The sequence below is a fragment of the Neovison vison genome, chromosome 13, assembly GCF_020171115.1.
Source record: "Neovison vison isolate M4711 chromosome 13, ASM_NN_V1, whole genome shotgun sequence".
NCBI classification, from domain to species: domain Eukaryota; kingdom Metazoa; phylum Chordata; class Mammalia; order Carnivora; family Mustelidae; genus Neogale; species Neogale vison.
The window spans coordinates 27,593,385-27,615,402 of record NC_058103.1 but is presented as its reverse complement, the minus strand read 5'-3'; the positions used below and the strand labels follow the sequence as shown (position 1 = coordinate 27,615,402).

General features: G+C 36.2%; 1 protein-coding gene across 11 annotated transcripts in view; it reads left to right on the top strand.

The window, feature by feature from the left end:
* The window catches only part of EML5 (EMAP like 5), a 182,337-nt gene that overhangs the window by 127,889 nt on the left and 32,430 nt on the right, over positions 1-22,018 (top strand). For 6 of the 11 annotated variants that reach the window (XM_044229509.1, XM_044229508.1, XM_044229513.1 and 3 more), the window contains 8 exons: positions 1,069-1,221; positions 2,795-2,926; positions 9,522-9,610; positions 11,516-11,692; positions 13,072-13,273; positions 14,333-14,459; positions 17,927-17,941; positions 20,423-20,431. In XM_044229509.1, coding sequence (XP_044085444.1) covers positions 1,069-1,221; positions 2,795-2,926; positions 9,522-9,610; positions 11,516-11,692; positions 13,072-13,273; positions 14,333-14,459; positions 17,927-17,941; positions 20,423-20,431 — 904 coding nt within the window. Of the gene's footprint in view, positions 1-1,068; positions 1,222-2,794; positions 2,927-5,620; positions 5,823-9,521; positions 9,611-11,515; positions 11,693-13,071; positions 13,274-14,332; positions 14,460-17,926; positions 17,942-20,422; positions 20,432-22,018 lie in introns of those variants that run through there. The other 5 variants (XM_044229517.1, XM_044229512.1, XM_044229510.1 and 2 more) reach the window with 5 other exon arrangements.

Genomic DNA, 22,018 nt, shown 5'->3' with positions numbered 1-22,018 from the left:
AAGAAAAGGGTGAATTTGGAGCTGAAGGGCGATAAATTAATAACCAGCTCTTACCCAGCTCATGACTGTGACTACTATCTCTATGCTACTGTCTCCCATATTTCTATCTCTAGTCTGGTCTTCTTCCTTGAGCTCCAGAGAAGTGTAATTATACCAAAGTGCCTTCTTGATGTCTTCACTTGAATTTCTCATAGGTATCCTTAACTTAATGGGTTCAAAACCAAACACTTGTTCCTCCTCTAGTTTTTTTTCATCTCGGTAAATGACATCGCTGTTTGAAAAAAGAATCCTTGATTTTATCTTTTTCTCCTATGCTCTTCCCAGTTAGTCAGAGTCCTATCTTCAAAATATCCAAATCCTAACCTTTCTCATCACCTCCATTCCAGCTACCCTGCTCCAGGTTGCCATCATCTGTTAAATACCAGAAGTAATCCTAGATTTCATCATTATGTTCTTGATAATTAAAAGATAAATGACTAGTTCTCCATTCATTCTGTAACTTTTCATTCTGTGACAGCTGTACCCCAGCCCTTCCTCTCCTAATTTTATGCAAGACACCAAAAGTCTTAGAGCTTTTGAATATATCTGCCATATCCCTTGCTGTCAGGCAAACCCACTCTTATTTCCCAAAAAATAAATTTTAAAAATATTGTCATTTTTTTTTCAAATTTGAAAGCATTTTTATAAAGATGGACTTATTTCTTACATTTCTGATTTGTCAGATAGAAACTATAGAGGTAGCAACCTCCCACAAAACATTTCCACATGTCTTTGGCTTTTTATGTTATTAAAATCTCTCATTCCTTTTCATTAGCTTAATTTTTTAAAGTAAACATTGGTACTTATGTTACATTCAGAAGAGGGGTATGGTTTGTATTTATTATTGCTTAGAATTTCATACCACTGATTTCAGTAGAAAACTGTGTTGCCTTTATCCCTTGACTGCTTTTGAATATTGATTTGAAGCCATAATGAATTCAGGAATTCTCTTTGAAATTAAAGATTCCTTAAGCACATAATTTTTTTAAATAGAAAATTACCTGATATATGCTTTCTATCTCTTTTTAGGTGGAAGATGTTGCTGTTTTTCTCCTGATGGTAAAGCTTTGGCTGTAGGTCTGAATGATGGAAGTTTCTTAATGGCAAATGCAGATACGCTAGAGGATCTTGTGTCTTTTCACCACAGAAAAGATATTATTTCAGATATTCGATTTTCACCAGGTAAGATATCATTGAAATCATATTTGATTATCAACTTGGGGTGGCAATGAGCAAATATATCAATATGTAATTTTTATTAACCATTATTTTATCTTAGAATTTCAATTTTTTGACTAGAAAAGAGTATGGTAAAAGGTAAAATTCCTGTATTAGATCAGTGGCAAAATATCCAACTTTAACAATTCTGTCACTAAATAAATAGGCTTAAGCCAAGGAACTGTTCTGAGTTTTGATTTCCTCATTTCTAAGATGGAAGGATTGGGTGACTCTCTTCATTATATTCTTAATACTTTCAAAATGTTGCACTAATTTTGCTTATTAATTTCCATGTATTCATTATCTCTGACAAAACCCACTGTAATGTGGGAAGTACTCATGTTAAGGCAAAATTTACTTATGTTAGTTTACTTCCACTTTTTCTGAATTTAGAGGGCTTACTGAAAATTTGTTTTTAGCCAAAAACAAACTGTATTTAATTATATGGTATTTTTTAAAAAAGATTTTATTTATTTATTTGACAGTAGAGATCACAAGTAGGCAGAGAGGCAGGCAGAGAGAGAGAGGAGAAAGCAGGCTCCCTGCTGAGCAGAGAGCCCGATGTGGGGCTCGATCCCAGGACCCTGGGATCATGACCTGAGCCGAAGGCAGCGGCTTAACCCACTGAGCCACCCAGGCGCCCCTGTGGTATATAATTTTTGGCCTTTGCTTTCTGTTGAACTGTCTCACTACACTAAAGAAAACATTTTGTTAATCATAATATACTTGAGAAAATATAGTTACAGATTATCACGTGATGCACATTTTGTTATAATTCACAGAACACCTAAGAGTTCATCCAAAAAAATGTTAAGAAAATTAACTCTAGGGACGCCTGGGTGGCTCAGTTGGTTAAGCGACTGCCTTCGGCTCAGGTCATGATCCCAGTGTCCTGGGATCGAGTCCCACATCGGACTCCTTGCTTGGCAGGGAGCCTGCTTCTCCCTCTGCCTCTAGCCTGCCACTCTGTCTGCCTATGCTTGCGCTCTGTATCTCTCTCTCTAACAAATAAATAAAATCTTAAAAAAAAAAAAAAAAAAGAAAGAAAAAAAAGAAAATTAACTCTAGGGGTGCCTGTGGGCTCAGTTGTTAAGCATCTGTCTTCAGCTCAGGTCATGATCCCAGGGTTCTGGGATCGAGCCCTGCATCGGGCTCCCTACTCAGCAGGAAGCCTGCTTCTCCCTCTCCCACTCCTCCTGCTTGTGTTCCCTCTCTTGCTCCCTTCCCCTAAAAATAAATAAAATCTTTTTAAAAAAGAAAAAAAAGAAGGGGCGCCTGGGTGGCTTAGTCATTAAGTGTCTGCCTTCAGCTCAGATCATCATCCCAGGGTCCTGGGATTGAGCCCCGTGTACGGCTTCCTGCTTAGTGGGAAGCCTGATTCTTACACTCCCCCTGATGCTGTTCCCCTGTCTCACTGTGTCTCTCTCTGTAAAAAAATAAATAAAAATCTTAAAAAAAAAAAAGTTAACTCTAGTTGTGCAATGTAAAAAATATTTCTAAATATAGAAAATCTCAAGCAAATATGTTTCTGTTACAGGTTCTGGGAAATATCTTGCAGTAGCATCCCATGACAGTTTTATAGATATATACAATGTGATGAGTAGTAAACGAGTAGGAATATGCAAAGGCGCTACCAGTTACATAACCCATGTTGATTGGGATATTAGAGGTAAGAATTTTAAAAACCTACTTGGTAAAAGTTCCATTTGATTTAGTTTGGCTATTTTAGAGAAACAGTGGTTCAACAGATGAGTTCAGAATCATTGTGAGAAACATTCTCAAAATTACTTTCCACTCCTTCGTTTCACATCTGAAGGAGAATGCTGTGAGGTTAGATTTTTTAGTATTTCCAGTATAATTCAAGTGATAGTACAGTAACTGACAAATTCTTTAATTTGTAAAGTAATTAAATATTATGTAAAAAAGGTTTTTTGTCATTTTTTCTGGCTTTTGTCAGATAAACTTAGTCTAAATAATAATTCAGAATTTGGAGCTTAGATATGTTAATAAGGATTTTAATGTCCTTTCCCCATCATTCAGTAAAACACATTTCTTAAAAATATCTTTAAGTTGTATAACATACAGAATTTAATGAGTGTCTTTCTTTTTTCAGTAAAATGCATTACACATCGCAGTGTTTAATCATTTGGATAAATGCTAAATATATTAAATCCTCTATTTTTAAGGATTTTTGTTTCACATATTCTTTACATAAATCTAGTATTGTTAAAAGTTTTTCCAAATATAAAAACAAAACACTTTTTTAAAAAAATCATCAAATTTATTTCTAGGGTTTTTATATCCATAACAACAGAAATAGTTTCTATGTATATACATAAACAAGTTAAACCATTTATGAATTAATTATGTGGTTGACTCTGAGGGAAAATGTTTTTGTGTTTAAGCTTAATTTTTCCCATAAAAGTTAAACATTCCACTTCTGGGGAAGATGGTACAGTAGGAGGGTGCTAGACTCATCTTGTCTCAGATAAAACTAATACCCATATCAGTGTAGATAACCCAGAAAATGACCTGAAGATGGGCAGAACAGATTCTCCACAGCTAAATGTAGAGAAGAGGCCACATGAAGAGGGTAGGAAGGACAGAGAATGCATTTGGGAGCTAAATGGATTCAGTGGACTGTCTGCTGGAGGGAGGAGGGACACTGTGGGCATGTTTAGGGGAAAGAAATAGTCACAGTGGGGAGCCCACAGGGAAAAGATAAAACATTTGGCTTTGAAAACCAGAGGGGTCAAATTCCACAAGTTCTTACAGTTAGTTCTAGGCTTAACACCTAGAACTTAAAAAAATCAGTCAGTTTGGTTCTGGAAGAACCAGGAGGGTGAAAGGAAACTGAGTATCTGCCCTTAAAGACGCAGTATAACAATCGGCCCTGGAAGCAGCAGTTGGGAAACCACCTGACGTATGTGCAAAGGAGATTTGTTTACTAATCTCAGAGCATGTGAGTTGAGAAACTCTAAGAACAAAAGAGCTAGCAGGTGCTATTTCCCTTCCCTGTCCCTAGCCTAGACAAGAGGATACCTACGAGAACCAGTGAAGCAGGATCACTCTCCATCTAACTTGTTTAACAGTGCACCCTGCCCCTGCATGCCACACACACATTCCCTCCAGCCAGACCTGGGTTTCAGGTCGGCTCCCACAGCAGACCTGCACAAACCTTATTAACAGTGCACACCCCGCCACTGCGTGCTTTTGGGGGACATGCCCCCTCCAGTATACCCTTGGCCGGAGCCCTTCCAAAACAATGTTACAATTCTGGTAGGGTGCAAGTGGCCCTGACAGGGAACAGCACCACTTCAAAGTGACCCCTGCTCTAGGGAGAGAAGAACATAACCGTAGTTGAACACTAGTCCCAACTGAGCCCCAGCAGTGGACTCAGGGCGGACATCTCATCTGACTGCAAGCCATGAAAGCTTCTCAGGGGACAATACAGAGAAAGTGCCCTGCAGTTTGGTGCTACTACATCTCTGGCAAAAACCTGGTCTGACCCAACTCAAGCCCACAGTGGGCTGAGACTCACCCGTTAACAATACAGGGATAAACCCTGCCCACAATTGGCAGGGGGAGCCATTGCAGATGACTGCACTAAAGGCAAAAGCTGCTCTGCAACAACACTACGGCACATACAACACACACAGGAGACACTTCTGAGGCGCAGGGGACATGGAGCTACAGGGCACCACAGGACCTCTTTTTCATAAAGCCACTATTTTCAAGAGCGGAAGACATAGCTGACCTTCCTAACACATAGAATGTCCCAATTGAAAGAAGAGGACAAAATCATAGTGAGAGAGCTAAATAAAATGGAGATGATGAACATGCCTGATAGAGATTTTAGAGTAATGGTCATAAACATACACAATGGATTTGAACAAAGAGTAGATGACCTCAATATGATCCTTAATAAAGAAATAGAAAACATGAAAAAGAACCAATCAGAGATGAGGAACTCAATAAATGAAATTAAAAATACACTAGATGGAATAAATAGTACATTAGAGAAAGCATAAGTATGGATCTATGACCTGGAGGACATAATAATGGAAAACAAGCTGAACAGGAGAGCGAAAAAATAGTAATAATAAAATGAAAACAGTGAACTCAGTGACATCATCAAGAATAATCAACATCAAGAATAATAACATTTGGGTGCCTGGGTGGCTCAGTGGGTTGAGCCTCTGCCTTTGGCTTAGGTTTTGATCTCAGGATCCTGGGATTGAGACCTGCATTGGGCTCTCTGCTTACCCCCCATCTCTGCCTGCCCTTCTGGCTACTTGTGATCTCTCTGTGTTAAATAAAATAAAATCTTAAAAAAAAAAGAGTAATAACATTTGCATTACAGGGATCCTAGTAGGAGAAGAGCAAGAGAGGCATAAAATTTATTTGAAGAAATATTAGCTGAAACCTTCCCAAATCTGGGAAAGGAAACAGAAATCCAGATCCAGAAGGTGAAGAAAGCCGCCAGCAAACCAACCCAAGGAAGTTCATACCAAAACACAGAATAATTAAAATGGCAAAAAGGAGTGATAAAGAGAAAATTTTCAGAGCAACAAGAGAAAAGATGACAGTTACATACAAGAGGAAACCCCATAAGGCTATCAGCTGATTTTTCAGCAGACATTTTGCAGGCCAGAAGGGAATGGCGTAATATATTCAGAATGCTGAAAGAAAAAAACCTGCAGCCAAGAATACTCTATCCAGCAAGGCTATCACTCAGAATAGAGAGAGAGAGATTTCCAGACAAACAAAAGTTAAAGGGTTCATGACCACTAACCCAGCTCTACATGACTCATTATACGGACTCTGAGTGGAACAAAAAGATCATAATTAAAAAGATAATAAATCATAAATTAGAGTAAGAAAAGCACAAAATCAGTAAAATATATCTGTAAAAATGTATTTGTAAAAATCATCATGGGATTTATAAAAGAAAAGGAAGGGAAAGTATGACACCATATACTTAGGGAGGAAGGAGAGGAGTAAAGAATGGGTTCAAGGGGCGCCTGGGTGGCTCAGTGGGTTAAGCTGCTGCCTTCGGCTCGGGTCATGGTCTCAGGGTCCTGGGATCGAGTCCCGCATCGGGCTCTCTGCTCGGCAGGGAGCCTGCTTCCCTCTCTCTCTCTGCCTGCCTCTCTGTCTACTGTGATCTTTCTCTGTCAAATAAATAAATAAAATCTTTAAAAAAAAAAAAAAAAAGAATGGGTCTTTTTTTTTTTTTCTGGCAAAATGGATTTTTTTGCCATGGATCGCCAAACTTAAGGCGATCATCAACTTAAAATAGACTGTTATAGGCATAAGATGTTATATAAAAACCTAATGGTAACAACAAATCGAAACCCAGTAGGAGATATGCAAAAAATAGAGGGGAATCCAAGTATATCACTAAAGAAAGCCAGCAAACCATGAGAGAAGAGAGCAAGGGAAGTAAGGAACAGAGAAGAACTACAAAATCACCATAAACAAGTAACAAAATGGCAATAAGTACCTACCTATCAATAATTACTTTGAATGTAAATGGACAAACACTCCAATCAAAAGACTAGGGTGACAGAATGGATAAAAAAGCAAGACTTGTCTATATGCTGCCTAAAAGAGACCTCATTTCAGATTCATTTCAGACATGCAGATTGAAAAGAAATAGTGATGTGATGACTACTGGGTATTATATGCAATTGATGAATTATTGAAACTGCACCTGGAACTAATGATGTACTATATGTTGGCTAATTGAATTTAAATTAAAAGAAAAAATGAAGGATTGGAAAACCATTTCTTGTGCAAATGGAAGTGAAAAGAAAACAAGGGTAGCCAATACATATATTGGACAAAATATACATTAAAAAAAAGTAAAAAGAAGCAAAGGACGACAGTAATATTCATAAAGGGAACAATTCAACAAAAAGATATAACAGTTGTAAATATTTCTGTACCCAACAATTGTTAGTAATACAGTAATAGTAGGAGACTTTAGCACCCTACTTACATCAATGGAGAGATCCAAAAGAAATCAACAAGGAAAGAGTGGCTTCGAATGACACTGATGAATTTAACAGATATATTTAGATTATTACATCCTAAAATAGCAGAATACACACTCTTTTCAAGTGCATATCAAGCATTCTCCAGAATAGATAACATATTAGGACACAAAACAAGTCTCAATTCAAAAAGTTTGAAATCATACCATACATCTTTTCTGACCATAATGCCATGAAACTAGAAATTACAACAAGAAAGAAAATGTGGGAAGAATACAAATATATGGAGGCTAAATAACATGCTACTAAACAATGATTGGGTCAACCAAGAAGTAAAAGAAGAAATTAAAAAATACTTGGAGACAATGAAAATGAAAACACAATAATGTATGGTATACACAAAATATATGGTATGCAGCAAAAGCAATTCTAAAAGAGAAGTTTAGCAAATAGGCTTACTTTAAGAAGCAAGAAAAATCTCAAACATCCTAACTTCTATACCTAAAGAAGATAGAAAAAGAAGAACAAACAAAACCCAAATCCAGCAGAAGGAAGGCCATAATAAAGATTAGAGCAGAAATAAAAGAGAAACTAAACAATAGACCACGTCAATGAAACCAGGAGCTAGTTATTTGAAAAGATCATCAAAATTTCTAAACCTCTAGGCAACTTCCATCTACCAAAAAAAAGAGGAGAAATAATAACTGACACCATAGAAATACAAGGGATTATAAGAGAATAGTATGAAAAATAATATGCCAAACAATATGACAACCTAGGACAAATGGATAAACTCCTAAAAACATATAAACTTATCAAAACTGAAACAAGAAGAAATAGAAAGTTTGAACAAAAAGTTTGATTAACAGCAGTGATACTGAATCAGAAATCCAAAAACTTCCAACAAACAAAAGCCCAGGACCAGACAGCTTCACAGGTGAATTCTATCAAACAGTTAAGAGTCAATACCTGTTCTTAAACTTTTACAAAAAATAGAAGAGGAAAGGAGGCTTCCAAATTCACTCTATGAGGCCAGCATTACCTTGATACCAAAATCAGATAAAGACACCACAAAAAGAGAGAACAACAGGCCAATATCTGATGAACATAGATGCAGTAATCCTCAACAAAATATTAGCAAACCAAATCCAACAATAAATACAGTCACTCACAATCATGTGGAATTTATCCTAGGATGCAAGCAGAGTTTATTATTCACAGATGAATCAACATGATATGTCCCACTAACAAGAGAAAAGACAAAAACCTTAAGATGATTTCAAAACATATAGAAAAAGCATTTGATAAGGTACAATATGCATTCATGATGAAAACCCTCAACAGAGTAACTTTAAAAGGAATATATCTCAACATAATAAAAGACCATATATGAAAACCCCCAACTAAGATCGTATTTAATGGTGAAAAACTGGGAGCTTTCCCTGAAAGATCAAGAACAAGACAAGGACGTCCACTCTTGCCACTTTTATTAAACATAGTATTAGAAGGCCTACCCACAGCAATGACAGAAGAAAAAGGGAAAAAAAGTGATCCAAATTGCTAAGGAAGAAGTAAAACTTGACTCTTGGCAGATGACATGGATACGATATATGGAAAACCCTAAAGACTCCACCAAAAGTGGAGTAAGTAAGCTCATAGAATACAAAATCAATATACAGAAATCCATTGCATTTCTGTAATAATGAGGCAACAGAAAGAGAAATTAAGAAAATGATCCCGTTGACAATTACACCAAAAATAGTAAAATACTGGGTTGCCTGGCTGGCTCAGTTGATAAAGCCTGTGACTCTTGATCTCAGTGTTGTGAGTTTGCGATCCACGTTGGGTGTGGAGATTACTTAAAATGAATAAATAGAACTTTTTAAAAAGGGGGGCAATGGAAAGACAGGTGAAATAGGCAAAGGGGATGAAGAATGCACTTGCATGAGGCGCACTGTATAAGATTATCAAATCACTGTGTTGCACACCTAAAATTAATGTAACACTACGTTATCTACACTGATATTTAAAAAGAACTTAATGAGAGAAAGGTGGTAAAAAAATACTAATGTAATGTTCACTGAATGCTTTTAAATGGGATTAACTCTGTAATTTTATATTAATGAAACAATTCAATTTTATGAGTATAAAACAATTTAAATGTCATAATAAGCCATGGAAAAAAAGTATTTTAAAAAGTTAAACTTTCCACTAACTATATAGATATATTTTATATATGTGTATATTTTAATTTTTTTTTTTAAGGAAAGCTTTTACAGGTCAACACTGGTGCTAAAGAACAGTTATTCTTTGAAGCTCCCAGAGGGAAAAAACAAACCATCCCCAGTGTGGAGGTAGGAAGATAATAGTGCTTGCAATGTTGTTGATATGACTAAGTTGTTAGAACACTGATGCCCACCTTCTATCATTTACATATGAAACCTGTTCTCATGTTATTCAAATCATGGCTATTCCTTCTGTGAGTTTATTTTACTGGCCCAGACTATTAGATGAGTAAAGGAAAAGATGCTGTATTAAGAAAAGGAATAGGGGCATCCGGGTGGTTCAGTAGGTTAAAGCCTCTGCCTTTGGCTCGGGTCATGATCTCAGGGTCCTGGGATCAAGCCCTACATCTGGCTCTCTGCTCAGCGGGAAGCCTACTTTCCCCTTTCTCTCTGCCTGCCTCTCTGCCTACTTGTGATCTCTGTCAAATAAATAAAATTAAAAAAAAAAAAAAGAAAGAAAAGGAGTAAAACAGGGGCACCTGGGTGGCTCAGTTCGTTAAGCGTCTGACTCTTGATTTCAGCCTAAGTCCTGATGTCAAAGTGGTAGGATGGAGCCCTGTGTCAGGCCCAGTGTGGGGCCTGCTTGAGTCTCTCTCTCTCTTCTCCCCATTCACCACCCCCACCCCGCCCTCACTTGCACTTGCGTGTAAATGCTCTCTCTAAAAAAAAAGGGGGTGGGTGGGAATAAATCAACTTTTACGTCTAGTTCTGCTCCAGTCCAGTTACTTTCCTCAGAGGATGCGAGGCAAATAGAAGACATGCTGTTTTAGATTGAAGCACTGCATGTCTGTCAAATCTTTTGGAACCTGTATGTCTAGGATGCTTGGTGGCAAACTCCTGTTTAATGAAAAGAAAAAAGAAAAAAATGTGTTTCATTTTGTGACTGACAATATTAGCAAAATTTTTTGACATGGCCAAGGAAGAGAGGCTAAACAAATTTAACATGAAAGTAGCTTAATGAGGAAATAATGTTAAGTAAAGTAAGTAAAGATAATATAAGTAAAAGTTCTGGGGCACCTCGGTGGCTCAGTGGGTTAAGCCTTTGCCTTCTTCTCACATGATCCCAGGGTTCTGGGATCGAGCCCAACATGGGGCTCTCTGCTCAGCAGGGAGCCTGCTTCCCCTCCTTCTCTCTCTGCCTGCCGCTCTGCCTACTTGTGACCTCTGTCTGTCAAATCAAATCTTTAAAATATATATATGTGTAAAAGTTCTTAATATCCAGTAATGATTAATTGGAAAACAAGCCTCTAAAATATTAGAAATCTTCACATGAAGTACAGATTTATTGGTTATTCTAAAAGCAGAAATTGTCCTATTTATTATCACTGAATGCTTAGCATCTAGAACACATAAAAAATACTTCTTGAATAATGTTATGTTAAATTTTTTCTATATGAATTAGCAGATTTGGGAGCTACAAAATGAAGACAACTAATAATTTAACTGTTTCTACTAAACTTTTAATTTTAGGGATGCCTGGGTGGCTCAGTGGGTTAGAGTCTGTCTTCGGCTCAGGTCATGATCCCAGAGTCCTAGGATCAAGCCACATTGGGCTCTCTGCTCAGTGGGGAGCCTGCTTCCCCCTTTGTCTCTCTGCCTGCCTCTCTGCCTACTTGTGATCTCTTTCTGTCAAATAAATAAATAAAATGTTAAAAAAATTTTTTTAATTTTTCTCATGACATATATAATTATAAAAAATATTCAGGTTTTTGGGGTGCCTGGGTGTCTCAGTGGGTTAAGCCTCTGCCTTCAGCTCAGGTCATGATCCTGGGGTCCTGGGATCTATCCCTGCATCAGGCTTTCTGCTCAGCGGGGAGCCTACTTCCCCCCGCTTCTGTCTCTGCCTGCCTCTCTGCTTACTTGTGACCTCTGTCAAATAAATAAATAGAATCTTAAAAAAAAAAAATTCGGACTTTTGTTGTCAGTTTTTAAGGTTTAGATATTGCAAACTTACAGCCCTTATTTTCTTTTTAGGTAGAAAAAATTTGTTGGGCATCATGGACAAGTGTGCTTGGTTTATGCTGTGAGGGAATTTGGCCAGTAATTGGAGAAGTCACAGACATAACTGCCTCTTGCCTCACCAGTGACAAAATGGTCCTAGCTACTGGGGATGATTTGGGATTTGTGAAGTTATTTAGATATCCTGCTAAAGTATGTGTTTTTCTTTAACCCCCCTAATGATAATAATTATAAAAATGGTTAAGGTAATCCCCTTTCATAGTATTTCATTGTTGTAATATGAATATTACATATTTAATATGAACAGTTTAGCATTATGTATACTATTTTTGACATATTTATAACTTTTATTTAGAAGTAGTCTTATAATTTATGATTCCATGCCTTAAGTTGTACTGTACAGTGTTTCTCAGTATTGAGTAATATAAATAACCCTTTTAGAAGAAACATTTCTTTTATCCTTAATATTAACTTAAATAATTTTGGTATTCTTTTGATTAAATACATACCATTAACAGTAAACACAAACTCTTTATATTTACATCTTAAATTTTAAAATGTTTCAACCCATTAGATCCAAAATACTATAAATACATACCTATAATATTAAAATAGCATTGACTCAACGTAATGAATGATGTTATTTTGCTAAAACTAGACTGCACAGACTCTTTGGGGTGCTATGTGCCCATGCTGTGGTGTACTGTGTGATGATTGAATTCTCTTAGTGCTTTCCTCTGTTCAAGGTACTGGGAAACATTAGGCTTTCATTTAGCACGAAAATAAAATTCATATATCAGGTCCAGATGCCTTATTTTTTCATTATTTTCACTGATTTATTATTTATTATTTATTATTTTATTATTATTTATTATTATTATTTCACTGATTCAGATGACAACGTGGGGTTAGGGATACCGACCCCTGCAAAGTCAAAAATCCGTGTATAACTGTTGACTCACCAAAACTTTACTGATAATCTAGTGTTGACTGGAAACCTTACCAATAACAAACAGTCAACACATATTTTGTATGTTTTATGTATTATATACTGTGTTCTTAAAATATAAGCTAGAGAAAATAAAATGTTATTGCAAATATATTATTTTAAAAATATGGAAGAGAAAATGCATTTACAGTGCTGTACTGTGTTTATCAAAAAATATCTGCATATAAGTGGACCTGTGCAGTTCAAACCCGTGTTGTTCAAGGATCAACTGTATATTATAACCTGGCATGAACATAAACATAAATTTGAAATGGAGCACTGAAATCATATAATGATTTCTTAAGTAGCTGCTCATTTTTACATTTTTAGATCACCATTGAAATGAAAACACAAGTTTAAAAATTCTCATAGAGAACCCAAGCACCTGAGGAAATATTCCACACAGCCCTGTTTAGATGCGCTTAAGTGACAGAACCTTAATTGATAAGAATATGTTCCCATATGGCATTTATTGTTCAGAAACTTTACTTCCAGCTTTCTAGATGGTATAGATGCCTTAAGATAGGACCATTTTCAAGTAGTAGCATTTCTCAAAGACTCTGAATTTTTTTTTCAACTTTAGGGAAAATTTGGAAAATTTAAGAGATATGTGGCCCATAGTACACATGTCACAAATGTTCGCTGGACTTATGATGATAGCATGTTGGTCACCTTAGGAGGTGCAGATATGTCTTTAATGGTTTGGACAAATGAAATGGAGGGCTATCAAGAAAAAAGGCCTTGTGACAGTGAAGAATCTGATACAGATTCGGAAGAAGATGGGGGTATGTCATTTAAAAAAATTTAATAAAAGTACAAATAATTTAGCACCGCTGATTTAAACTAAAGCACTTAAACAAGTAATAATAATGTTTGAATGATTGTGGTTTTAGTCTTTGTGGTCTGCTTAACACCAGACTTGGTTTTATGCCTCAAAAATAACAGACTGGCATATATTGATGACTTAAATATGTATGATAATCCTACCTTAAGTACTGTTAAAATAAGTTTTATGGTGGGGCACCTGGGGAGCTCAGCTAGTTAAGTGTCTGCCTTCAGCTTGGGGCATGATCCCAGGGACCTCCAGCTCCCTGCTCAGCAGGGGTCTGCTTCTCCCTCTGCCTCTCCTCCCCCACTCGTGCTTGCTCTGTCTCTCTCAAATAAATAAAATCTTTTAAAAAATTTTTATGGTATGGGGCACCTGGGTGGCTCAGTGGGTTAAAGCTTCTGCCTTCTGCTCGGGTCATGATCCCAGGGTCCTGGGATCGAGCCCCGCATCGGACTCTGCTCAGCAGGAAGCCTGCTTCCTCCTCTCTCTCTGCCTGCTTCTCTGCCTACTTGTGATCTCTGTCTGTCAAATAAATAAATAAAATCTTTAAAAAAAATTGACTTAAAAAAATTTTATGGTATTGAAATTCATATTTTAAAATGATTTTTGTCTTTTCCTAATATGTAAATAATACCAGCTCGTTATAGAAAAATTTAAAATACATTTTGCAATAAAAGTAAACATAGCACCCATAATTTGACCACTCAGAGGTAACTTCTGTTAACATATTGAGGTATTTCCTTAGGGATATGTGCATTTATATACATAATATTTTTAAACAAAAATGATATATTGAATTTGTATTTTTTAGGCTGTTATCTCTTAGTACTATTTTGAAAACATTGTTACATATCATAAACTGTATCTTTTTATTGTCTGTTATATTATTTCATAATTTGGCTATGACACTATTAACTTATTTTATATTGTTGAGCATCCTTATATTCAATTTATAGACTCATAATAGAAGTCCTCAGTTGTAACTTAGAGAATGATTCTTCTGTTTTGATGGCAGGCTATGACAGTGATGTTACAAGGGAGAATGAAGTCAGTTACACCATTAGAGCCTTATCAACAAATATTCGCCCAATGTTTGGAGTCAAGCCTCATTTGCAGCAAAAAGAACCCTCAGTTGATGAGAGGTAACAAATTTAAAACTAGATGAAGAAAAATGTATTGGCATTAAAATTGAATGTATTGTTTAACTGAATGAAGTTTTGTAAAAATTAATTAGCAGTGGTACTTTTGGATTTTCCAGCACCCAGCACCTCTTGGAAAACGTTTGTCCTGAAATACTTCTTGGGGGTGACACTGTCTTTTGCAAGTAGTTTAAGGAATATACAAAGTGTCTATGATTAAAAGAATATTATTTGCTAACTTTTATAAATAAATATGAGAGGGTTGTAGGAAATAATAAAATTTTAATCCAGTACCAAGTGTGTTTTAGGAAGCATCTGAGCAGAGATAGGATTGAATTTTTTTTTTTTAAAGGTTTTATTTATTTATTTGACAGAGAGAGATCACAAGCAGGCAGAGAGGCAGGCAGAGAGAGAGGAGGAAGCAGGCTCCCTGCTGAGCAGAGAGCCCGATGCGGGCCTCGATCCCAGGACCCTGAGATCATGACCTGAGCCGAAGGCAGCGGCTTAACCCACTGAGCCACCCAGGCGCCCTAGGATTGAATTTTGAAAGGCATTTTTATCCATGTGCCTTTATCAAGGATAGAAAATCATTATTTAAAAATTTTTCCAGGAGTGCCTGGGTGGCTCAAATGGTGAAGCATCTGCCTTCAGCTCAGGTCATGGCCTGAAGGTCCTGGGATCAAGCCCTGCATTGGGTTCTTGCTCCACGGGGAACCTGCTTCTCCCTCTCCCTCTACTGCCCACCCTGCTTGTGCTCTTTCATGCTCTCTGTCAAATAAAATCTTTCAAAAAAAAAAAAAAAAAGATTTTTCCAAGAGGCAAATTGAAGTATAGCTTCCCATTAGAGAATGGGAATTACTGGTCTTTGTCTAAAAGCAGCACATCAGTAATAAAAGCTATGCCCACAGCAATTTTATAAGGAGAGAGAACTTTTTAATAAAGCCTCTCAGTTAGATGACAGCTTAAGAGAGGAATTGTGAACATCATGGGATGCTTTTAAAATTATTTGGGAGTATGGAAGACAGTAAAGAGGTGTATGAATCAGTGAATGAATGACGTGGACTTCAGAAGCATAGAGTTTTAAAGAAATGATAAAGGATAAATTATCCAGAAACTGCAGTGAGGAGCCAAGAAGGAGTGAAAGGTGAGAACAGCAGTGACCTCGTCTGTCTAAAGACATGCTGAGGAGAACTTTGTTACGATAAGTTGGTAAGAATATTTGAGGGAAAAGTTAAAAATGAGAGGGAATTTACTCACATTGAACAGAATTTGTGGAAAATTTGAGTGAACGACGCGTGGGGCTCAGCTAGATAGAGATGACAGTACAAGAAAGCTCTGGCAGAGTGGTTGGAGTTTGCACTACGGGCTTAAAATTCAGGAGGAAGGAGGAAACTGGAAGGATGAGGTGCATGTTCCTGGTGGAAAAGGGGAATCTAGAGGGTCTCTGAACAGACTAGCCACACATGTTCCCATGAGAGTTCTAGGGGGACTGTGGAGTCATGATGTCTCCACAGCTTCTCTTCTAGGTGCCACTTGCTGATGAGTACCCAAATAATAGCATTGACGTCACCTTTACAGATGGGGGGTATAGGGTAAATATTCATTTTCTCATCACTATCAAGAGAGTATTAAATTAGAGATATGTTTTGGGACACCTGGCTGGCTCAGTTAATTAAGCGTCTGCCTTCGGCTCAGGTCATGATCCCAGAGTCCTGGGATGGAGAGTCCAACAAATGGGTTAAAATACTAATTTTTCTCATTTTGCTCTTGTGTCACCTTGAAAAACTATTTGTTGCCTTTGAGCCTCTGTTTCCTTACAGGTTAATGAGCCTTACAATCACTAACTTATGGAGTATTTTATAAAATGAAATAAAATATGTATAAAGAAGTTAGGAAGTAAGTCTTTACCACCCCTCCCTGCAAATGAAATACAGTGTCACCTGAGGAAAATAAACTGAAACATTTTCTGAAATTAAATATCCATAAAGTAGTGAACAATATCTATATATTACTCAGAGAACTACATATCTATAAGTTTGCAAATGTGGATGTTCCTAATGAGTATAGTATAGTGCTTAAAATTACCTAAATTATATCTCACAAGTAATGAAAAGTGAAACTCTACTATAGGGAGGAAGGAGGTCTAGACATTCCTTTAAATCTTTTTCATTTATTTTTTAAGAAAAATATCAGATAAATTAGGTATATCAGAAAATGTGACCAAATTTTAATCTATAAGCTGTCATTTATGGTAAAACACTTAGAATTCCTTCTTATTAATGAAGTGACCCAAATTTTGACAGATGGAAGAATTTTTCTGCTCATGAAAAATGCTTGATGTTTTCATAATCTTTGCTGTTAGCTTGTATTTTTTACACTAAGATGTTCCAAATTATTTTGAAATTATTTTGCATTAGTTCTCAGTTTATTTTACAATTTCAACTCTGCTGAATTCTTTTGAAAATGCTGCGGCCAAAAAAAAAAAAAAAAAGAAGAAGAAGAAGAATGAACGAATGAAAAGAAAATGCCTGGGTGCCTGGGTGGCTCAGTGGGTTAAGCTGTTGCCTTCGGCTCAGGTCATGATCTGAGGGTCCTGGGATCGAGTCCCACATCAGGCTCTCTGCTCAGGAGGGAGCCTGCTTCCCTCTCTCTCTCTCTCTGCCTCTGTTTGTGATCCCTCTCTGTAAAATAAATAAATAAAATTTTAAAAAAAAGAAAGAAAAGAAAATGCTGAGGCCAGAGTCCAAAATGATTCAGAGTTGGGAGTCCTCATTTTCATAAAAAGAGAGAATCAAAAAAATGAAGATTCTTCTTCTAACCAACTTTGTGTATATTTGTAAGTAGATACTATAGTCTACATAAATGTTTTTGTATTTTATTTTTTTATTTTTTTTTAAAGATTTTATTTATTTATTTGACAGAGAGAGATCACAAGTAGGCAGAGAGGCAGGCAGAGAGAGAGAGAGAGGGAAGCAGGCTCCCTGCTGAGCAGAGAGCCCGATGTGGGACTCGATCCCAGGACCCTGAGATCATGACCTGAGCCGAAGGCAGTGGCTTAACCCACTGAGCCACCCAGGCGCCCTGTTTTTGTATTTTAAATTAAATGTTGCTATCAAGTATGAAACAACATTTTATAAACAGTGAAAACAAATATCTGTCAGACAGCCACTTAAAAGGTTTTGGATGAAATTGGTAACTACTTGACACTTTCATGGGGCCTTTTTTCCTAAATGACTATAATACTTTTGTGTTTTTCTTTTTGTAGCAAATCTTACATCTTTAAAGTAGTTGTCAATCAAACTTCCAGTATATTTTAGTAAAAATATTCAGAACAGAGGAGCATAATAGGCATTTTGGTATTTCCTTTGAATTCTGTTGCTGTTTCCTTTATTCTGTGTACGTAACTGCTGCATTTTAATCATCAATTATTCATCATTGGTGTTTCTTTTTTTCCCTTGTTCCTTTCAAAGGCAGGGGGTAGTAAGGTAAGTTTTATTAAATAAAATGTTTTATTCCATTCTTCTGTTTTGATCTTTATTGTATTTTAGGGTGTTGATTTTTTTCCCCTATAAAACATGGAAGTATATTTATTAAGAAGAAATTAAAAAGTGGAATTTTAAGTCCTCCAGAATAGTTGCATTTACATGTGTAGTATGTGGCTGCTGTGAGGTTTTTCATTATGATCATTTAGTTTTACAACAAACTCCAAAGTGTTTTAGTTATTCCGTAAGTTTCAGAGGTTTACAAAAATAGTTAGCCACACATATTTATCAGTGAAAAAATAAGCAGTTTATAAGCCTGTTAGCTTCATATAATGTATAATGTATATTTATACATTCATTTAAAAAATTAACATAGGGCAATGATGATATTTGTATGTGTAATAAAATGATATGTGCATAAAAGGGCTCTGTGGGAAATTTTCACAACTAGCTTTAGTGAGATGAACATGTCCTCAGGCAGTTTCTGAAACTGGACAGTGTGGAAAAAGTGTTTTAGAAGTAAAAATTAAAAAAATTTAAAAAAAAGAAGTAAAAATAAATGCAAATAGGTAAATGCTGGGAAATAAGGATAAAAAAATCCTTATGTTATGAGATATGAGAACAGATTGTACAGAAACTCAGATATAAGGCAGTCCTTAATTTATTTGGTGGACAGCAGAAATTCATTTATTGTTTTAAATAGGGGTGATATATACAAAGATAGGAGACTAGAGTGTTATGTAACTTCTAAAAAGGCCCACCTATCTTAGACTATTTTAACAAATAAAACATTCAGATCTAGCCTTAAATCTGAAGTAGCTTATTCAGGACTGTTCTCTGCATTTTAAAGGGACACTGATAATTTATAGTGGAAGTCACTTGTTTGAAAACAAAGCTAAGTGAAGATATGTGAAGATATAATTGTTGTCTTGGGTGTGATTGACTTTTATGGAGCAGTGACCTCCTTTTAAAAAATTATTTATTTATTATTTTAAAATTATTTTTATTAACATATAATGTATTATTTGCCCCAGGGGTATGGGTCTGTGAATCCTCAGGCTTACACATTTCACAGCACTCACCATATCACATACCCTCCCCAGTGTCCATAACCCAACCACCCTCTCCATACCCCTCTCCCCCCAGCAACCCTCAGTTTGTTTTGTGAGATTAAGAGTCTCTTACGGTTTCTCTCCCTCCTGATTCCACCTCGTCTCATTTTTTCTTTCCCTACCCCCCAAACTCCCCACTTTGCCTCTCAAATTCTTCATATCAGGGAGATCATATGATAATTATCTTCCTCTGATTGACTTATTACACTCAGCATAATACACTCTAGTTCCATCCATGTTGTTGCAAATTGACCTCCCTTTCATAAGCAGTTTTCATGAGAGTTTAGATGACCATTTGTCATCAGTGCTACAAAGGGATGTTTCTAGAAGTGTAAAGACAACTCCTGGGGGGCGCCTGGATGGCTCAGCTGTTAAGCATCTGCCTTCAGCTCAGGTCATGATCCTAGGGTCCTGGGACTGAGCCCCACATTGGGCTCCCTGCTCAGCCAGAAGCCTGCTTCTCCTTCTCCCACTCCGCCTGCTTGTATTCCCTCTCTCACTGTCTCTCTGTCAAATAAATAAATAAAATCTTAAAAAAAAAAAAAAAGAGCTCCTGGTTTCTGTAGAGGGTAGTCAAAATGACTTTTGTGATCTCTTCCAATTCTCTTTTGATCATTATATTTTTAAAGGGATTCTTTTAAGTTACCTCCTTTACTAGCAAAATCCCAAAGCTGGCATGATCTTGAGTGACTCACTTTGCCTGGTAGGTTGGACTGGCTGAATGAGAAACCCTCTTGGGTCAGAGAAGGGGTTGCTTCCCCTCCTTAGACAGTTTCCTTAATAGCATCTCCAGTATGACCAACTTTTTAAGTTTTTACCTTTTCACTCCCACTCTTAAGAACAAAGATAAGCAGGGTGCCTGGGTGGCTCAGTGGGTTAAGTCTCTGCCGGCTCAGGTCATGGTACAGGGTCCTGGGATCAAGCCCTGCATCAGGCTCTCCACTCAGTGGGAAGCCTACCTCCCCTTTCTCTTTGCCTGCCTCTCTACCTGCTTGTGATCTCTCTCTCTCTCTGTGTCAAATAAATAAATAAAATCTTTAAAAAAAAAAAAAGAACAAAGATAAGCTTCAGTATTTTGTTTGAAATTCAGAGTGCACTGTAGAAAAATAAGAACGATAAGATTTAAAGTTTACAACTAAAACGTGTTAAATTCTCATTTTTCTTTTTTCACCTTCTTTTGATTTGCTTGCCATTAATGGAGTACCTTTAGCCTTCTATGCAGTAATAAATAAAAACAACAGCCCTTAATATATGCAGTATGTTTTACCTGCATTAAACTTATAAAAATATTTTATTACAGAAGTATTTTACTAGTGTTTTAAATTCAAATCTGTGTTGTAATCTTTTCCCTTTTTTATCTGCTGCTAAAAAGAGGTTCCAGGTAATTCTCTCTCTTTGTTATACTTTATGACACCAAATTTTGTATTTTTATCATCTTTCATTTTACCATTAATGAGCTGTGTTACTTGGTATTCTTTGCCTCTGTTCACAGTTTTCCACGTTTTTCTCCATTGAAATCAGTATCACTGAAACGAATAACATCTTAATTATTGGATTTCTGCTACATAAGTAATTGCTTTACCAAAACTTTATTTGTTCAACTTGTATAATTTTATAGTTGTGTAACTTTAAACAAAAATATATAATATTATAGAAGTTATCTTTAGAAAATTAAAATATAATTACTGTTATACAGGTTTGCATGGATAAAAATTACCTGTTTGTTGTTTGGGTTACAGTTTAAGCTGTCAGACAATAACACTGAATGAAGTTCACCAAAGAAACTGACCTAGAGAAAAGCCAAGGCTGCTATCATTCTTTAAAAGGGCCCTAAGGAGGGGCACCTGGGTGGCTCAGTTGGTTAAGAGACCTACCGTTGATTTCAGCTCAGGTCATCTCAGGGTCATGAGATCAAGTCCCACGTCAGAGTGTGTATGGAGCCTGCTTGAGGTTTTCTCCCTCTAAATAATTAAATAGGCCCTAAGAGAAGCATTTTTAAATGTTAAATATTATAAATCAAATTATATTACTTATAAACATTAAAATGTATAAAAAAGTTTTGAAACCAAACTTTCTATAATAATTTAAAGAGTTCTTTATATATTCTTATAAGTCCATATAATTTTTATGTCATCAGTCATGGTTATTTGCTTCTATATACTACTTCATATCATGTATGAATGTATTCACTTCTTTTATACTGCGTATTCAAGATTAAGCACTTCATTTACTTTAATAGTTGTGTAACCTGGAAATCCTTGTGAAAATGCAAATATGCTTTTATCATTTAATTTTATACACTTAATCACACATTGGATTCTTTTTCCCACGGCAAACTCATTTCATGTCATTTTCTGTTTTAGTTTTTACAAATTGAATATTAACTTAAAATTTGGAAGTGGGAATTGATAGCATGATTGATTTAGATTCAGTGTTCAGGTGATTAAACATTTCATTAATGGTTACCTGAGATAAAAAATAAACCAAATGAGGTGGGTTTTTTTTAATTAAAAGATTTTAGGAGAAAAGTCTCCCCTTGCTCACTACAAGTATAGTTACCATCTGTCCCCATACAATGCTATTATAATATCATTTGCTATATTCCTTATGTTATGTCTTTTGTTACTGTCACTTATTCCATAACTAGAAATCTGTATCACCCATTACCCTTTACCTATTTTGCCCATCCCTACCCCTCCTCTCTGGCAACCATCAGTTTGTTCTCTTATTTATAGGTCTGATTCTTCATTTTGTTCGTTGACTCGTTTTTTTAAATATTCCACACATGAGTGAAAATCATATGGTATTTTTCTTTCTTAGTCTGACTTATTTCACTTAGTGTAATACCCTCTAGGTCTGTCTGCACTGTCACAAATGGTGAGATCTCATCATTTTTAATGGCCGTGTAACAGTTGTGTGTATGTTCCTTATCCAGTTGTCTATTACTGGACACAGGTTGCTTCCATAT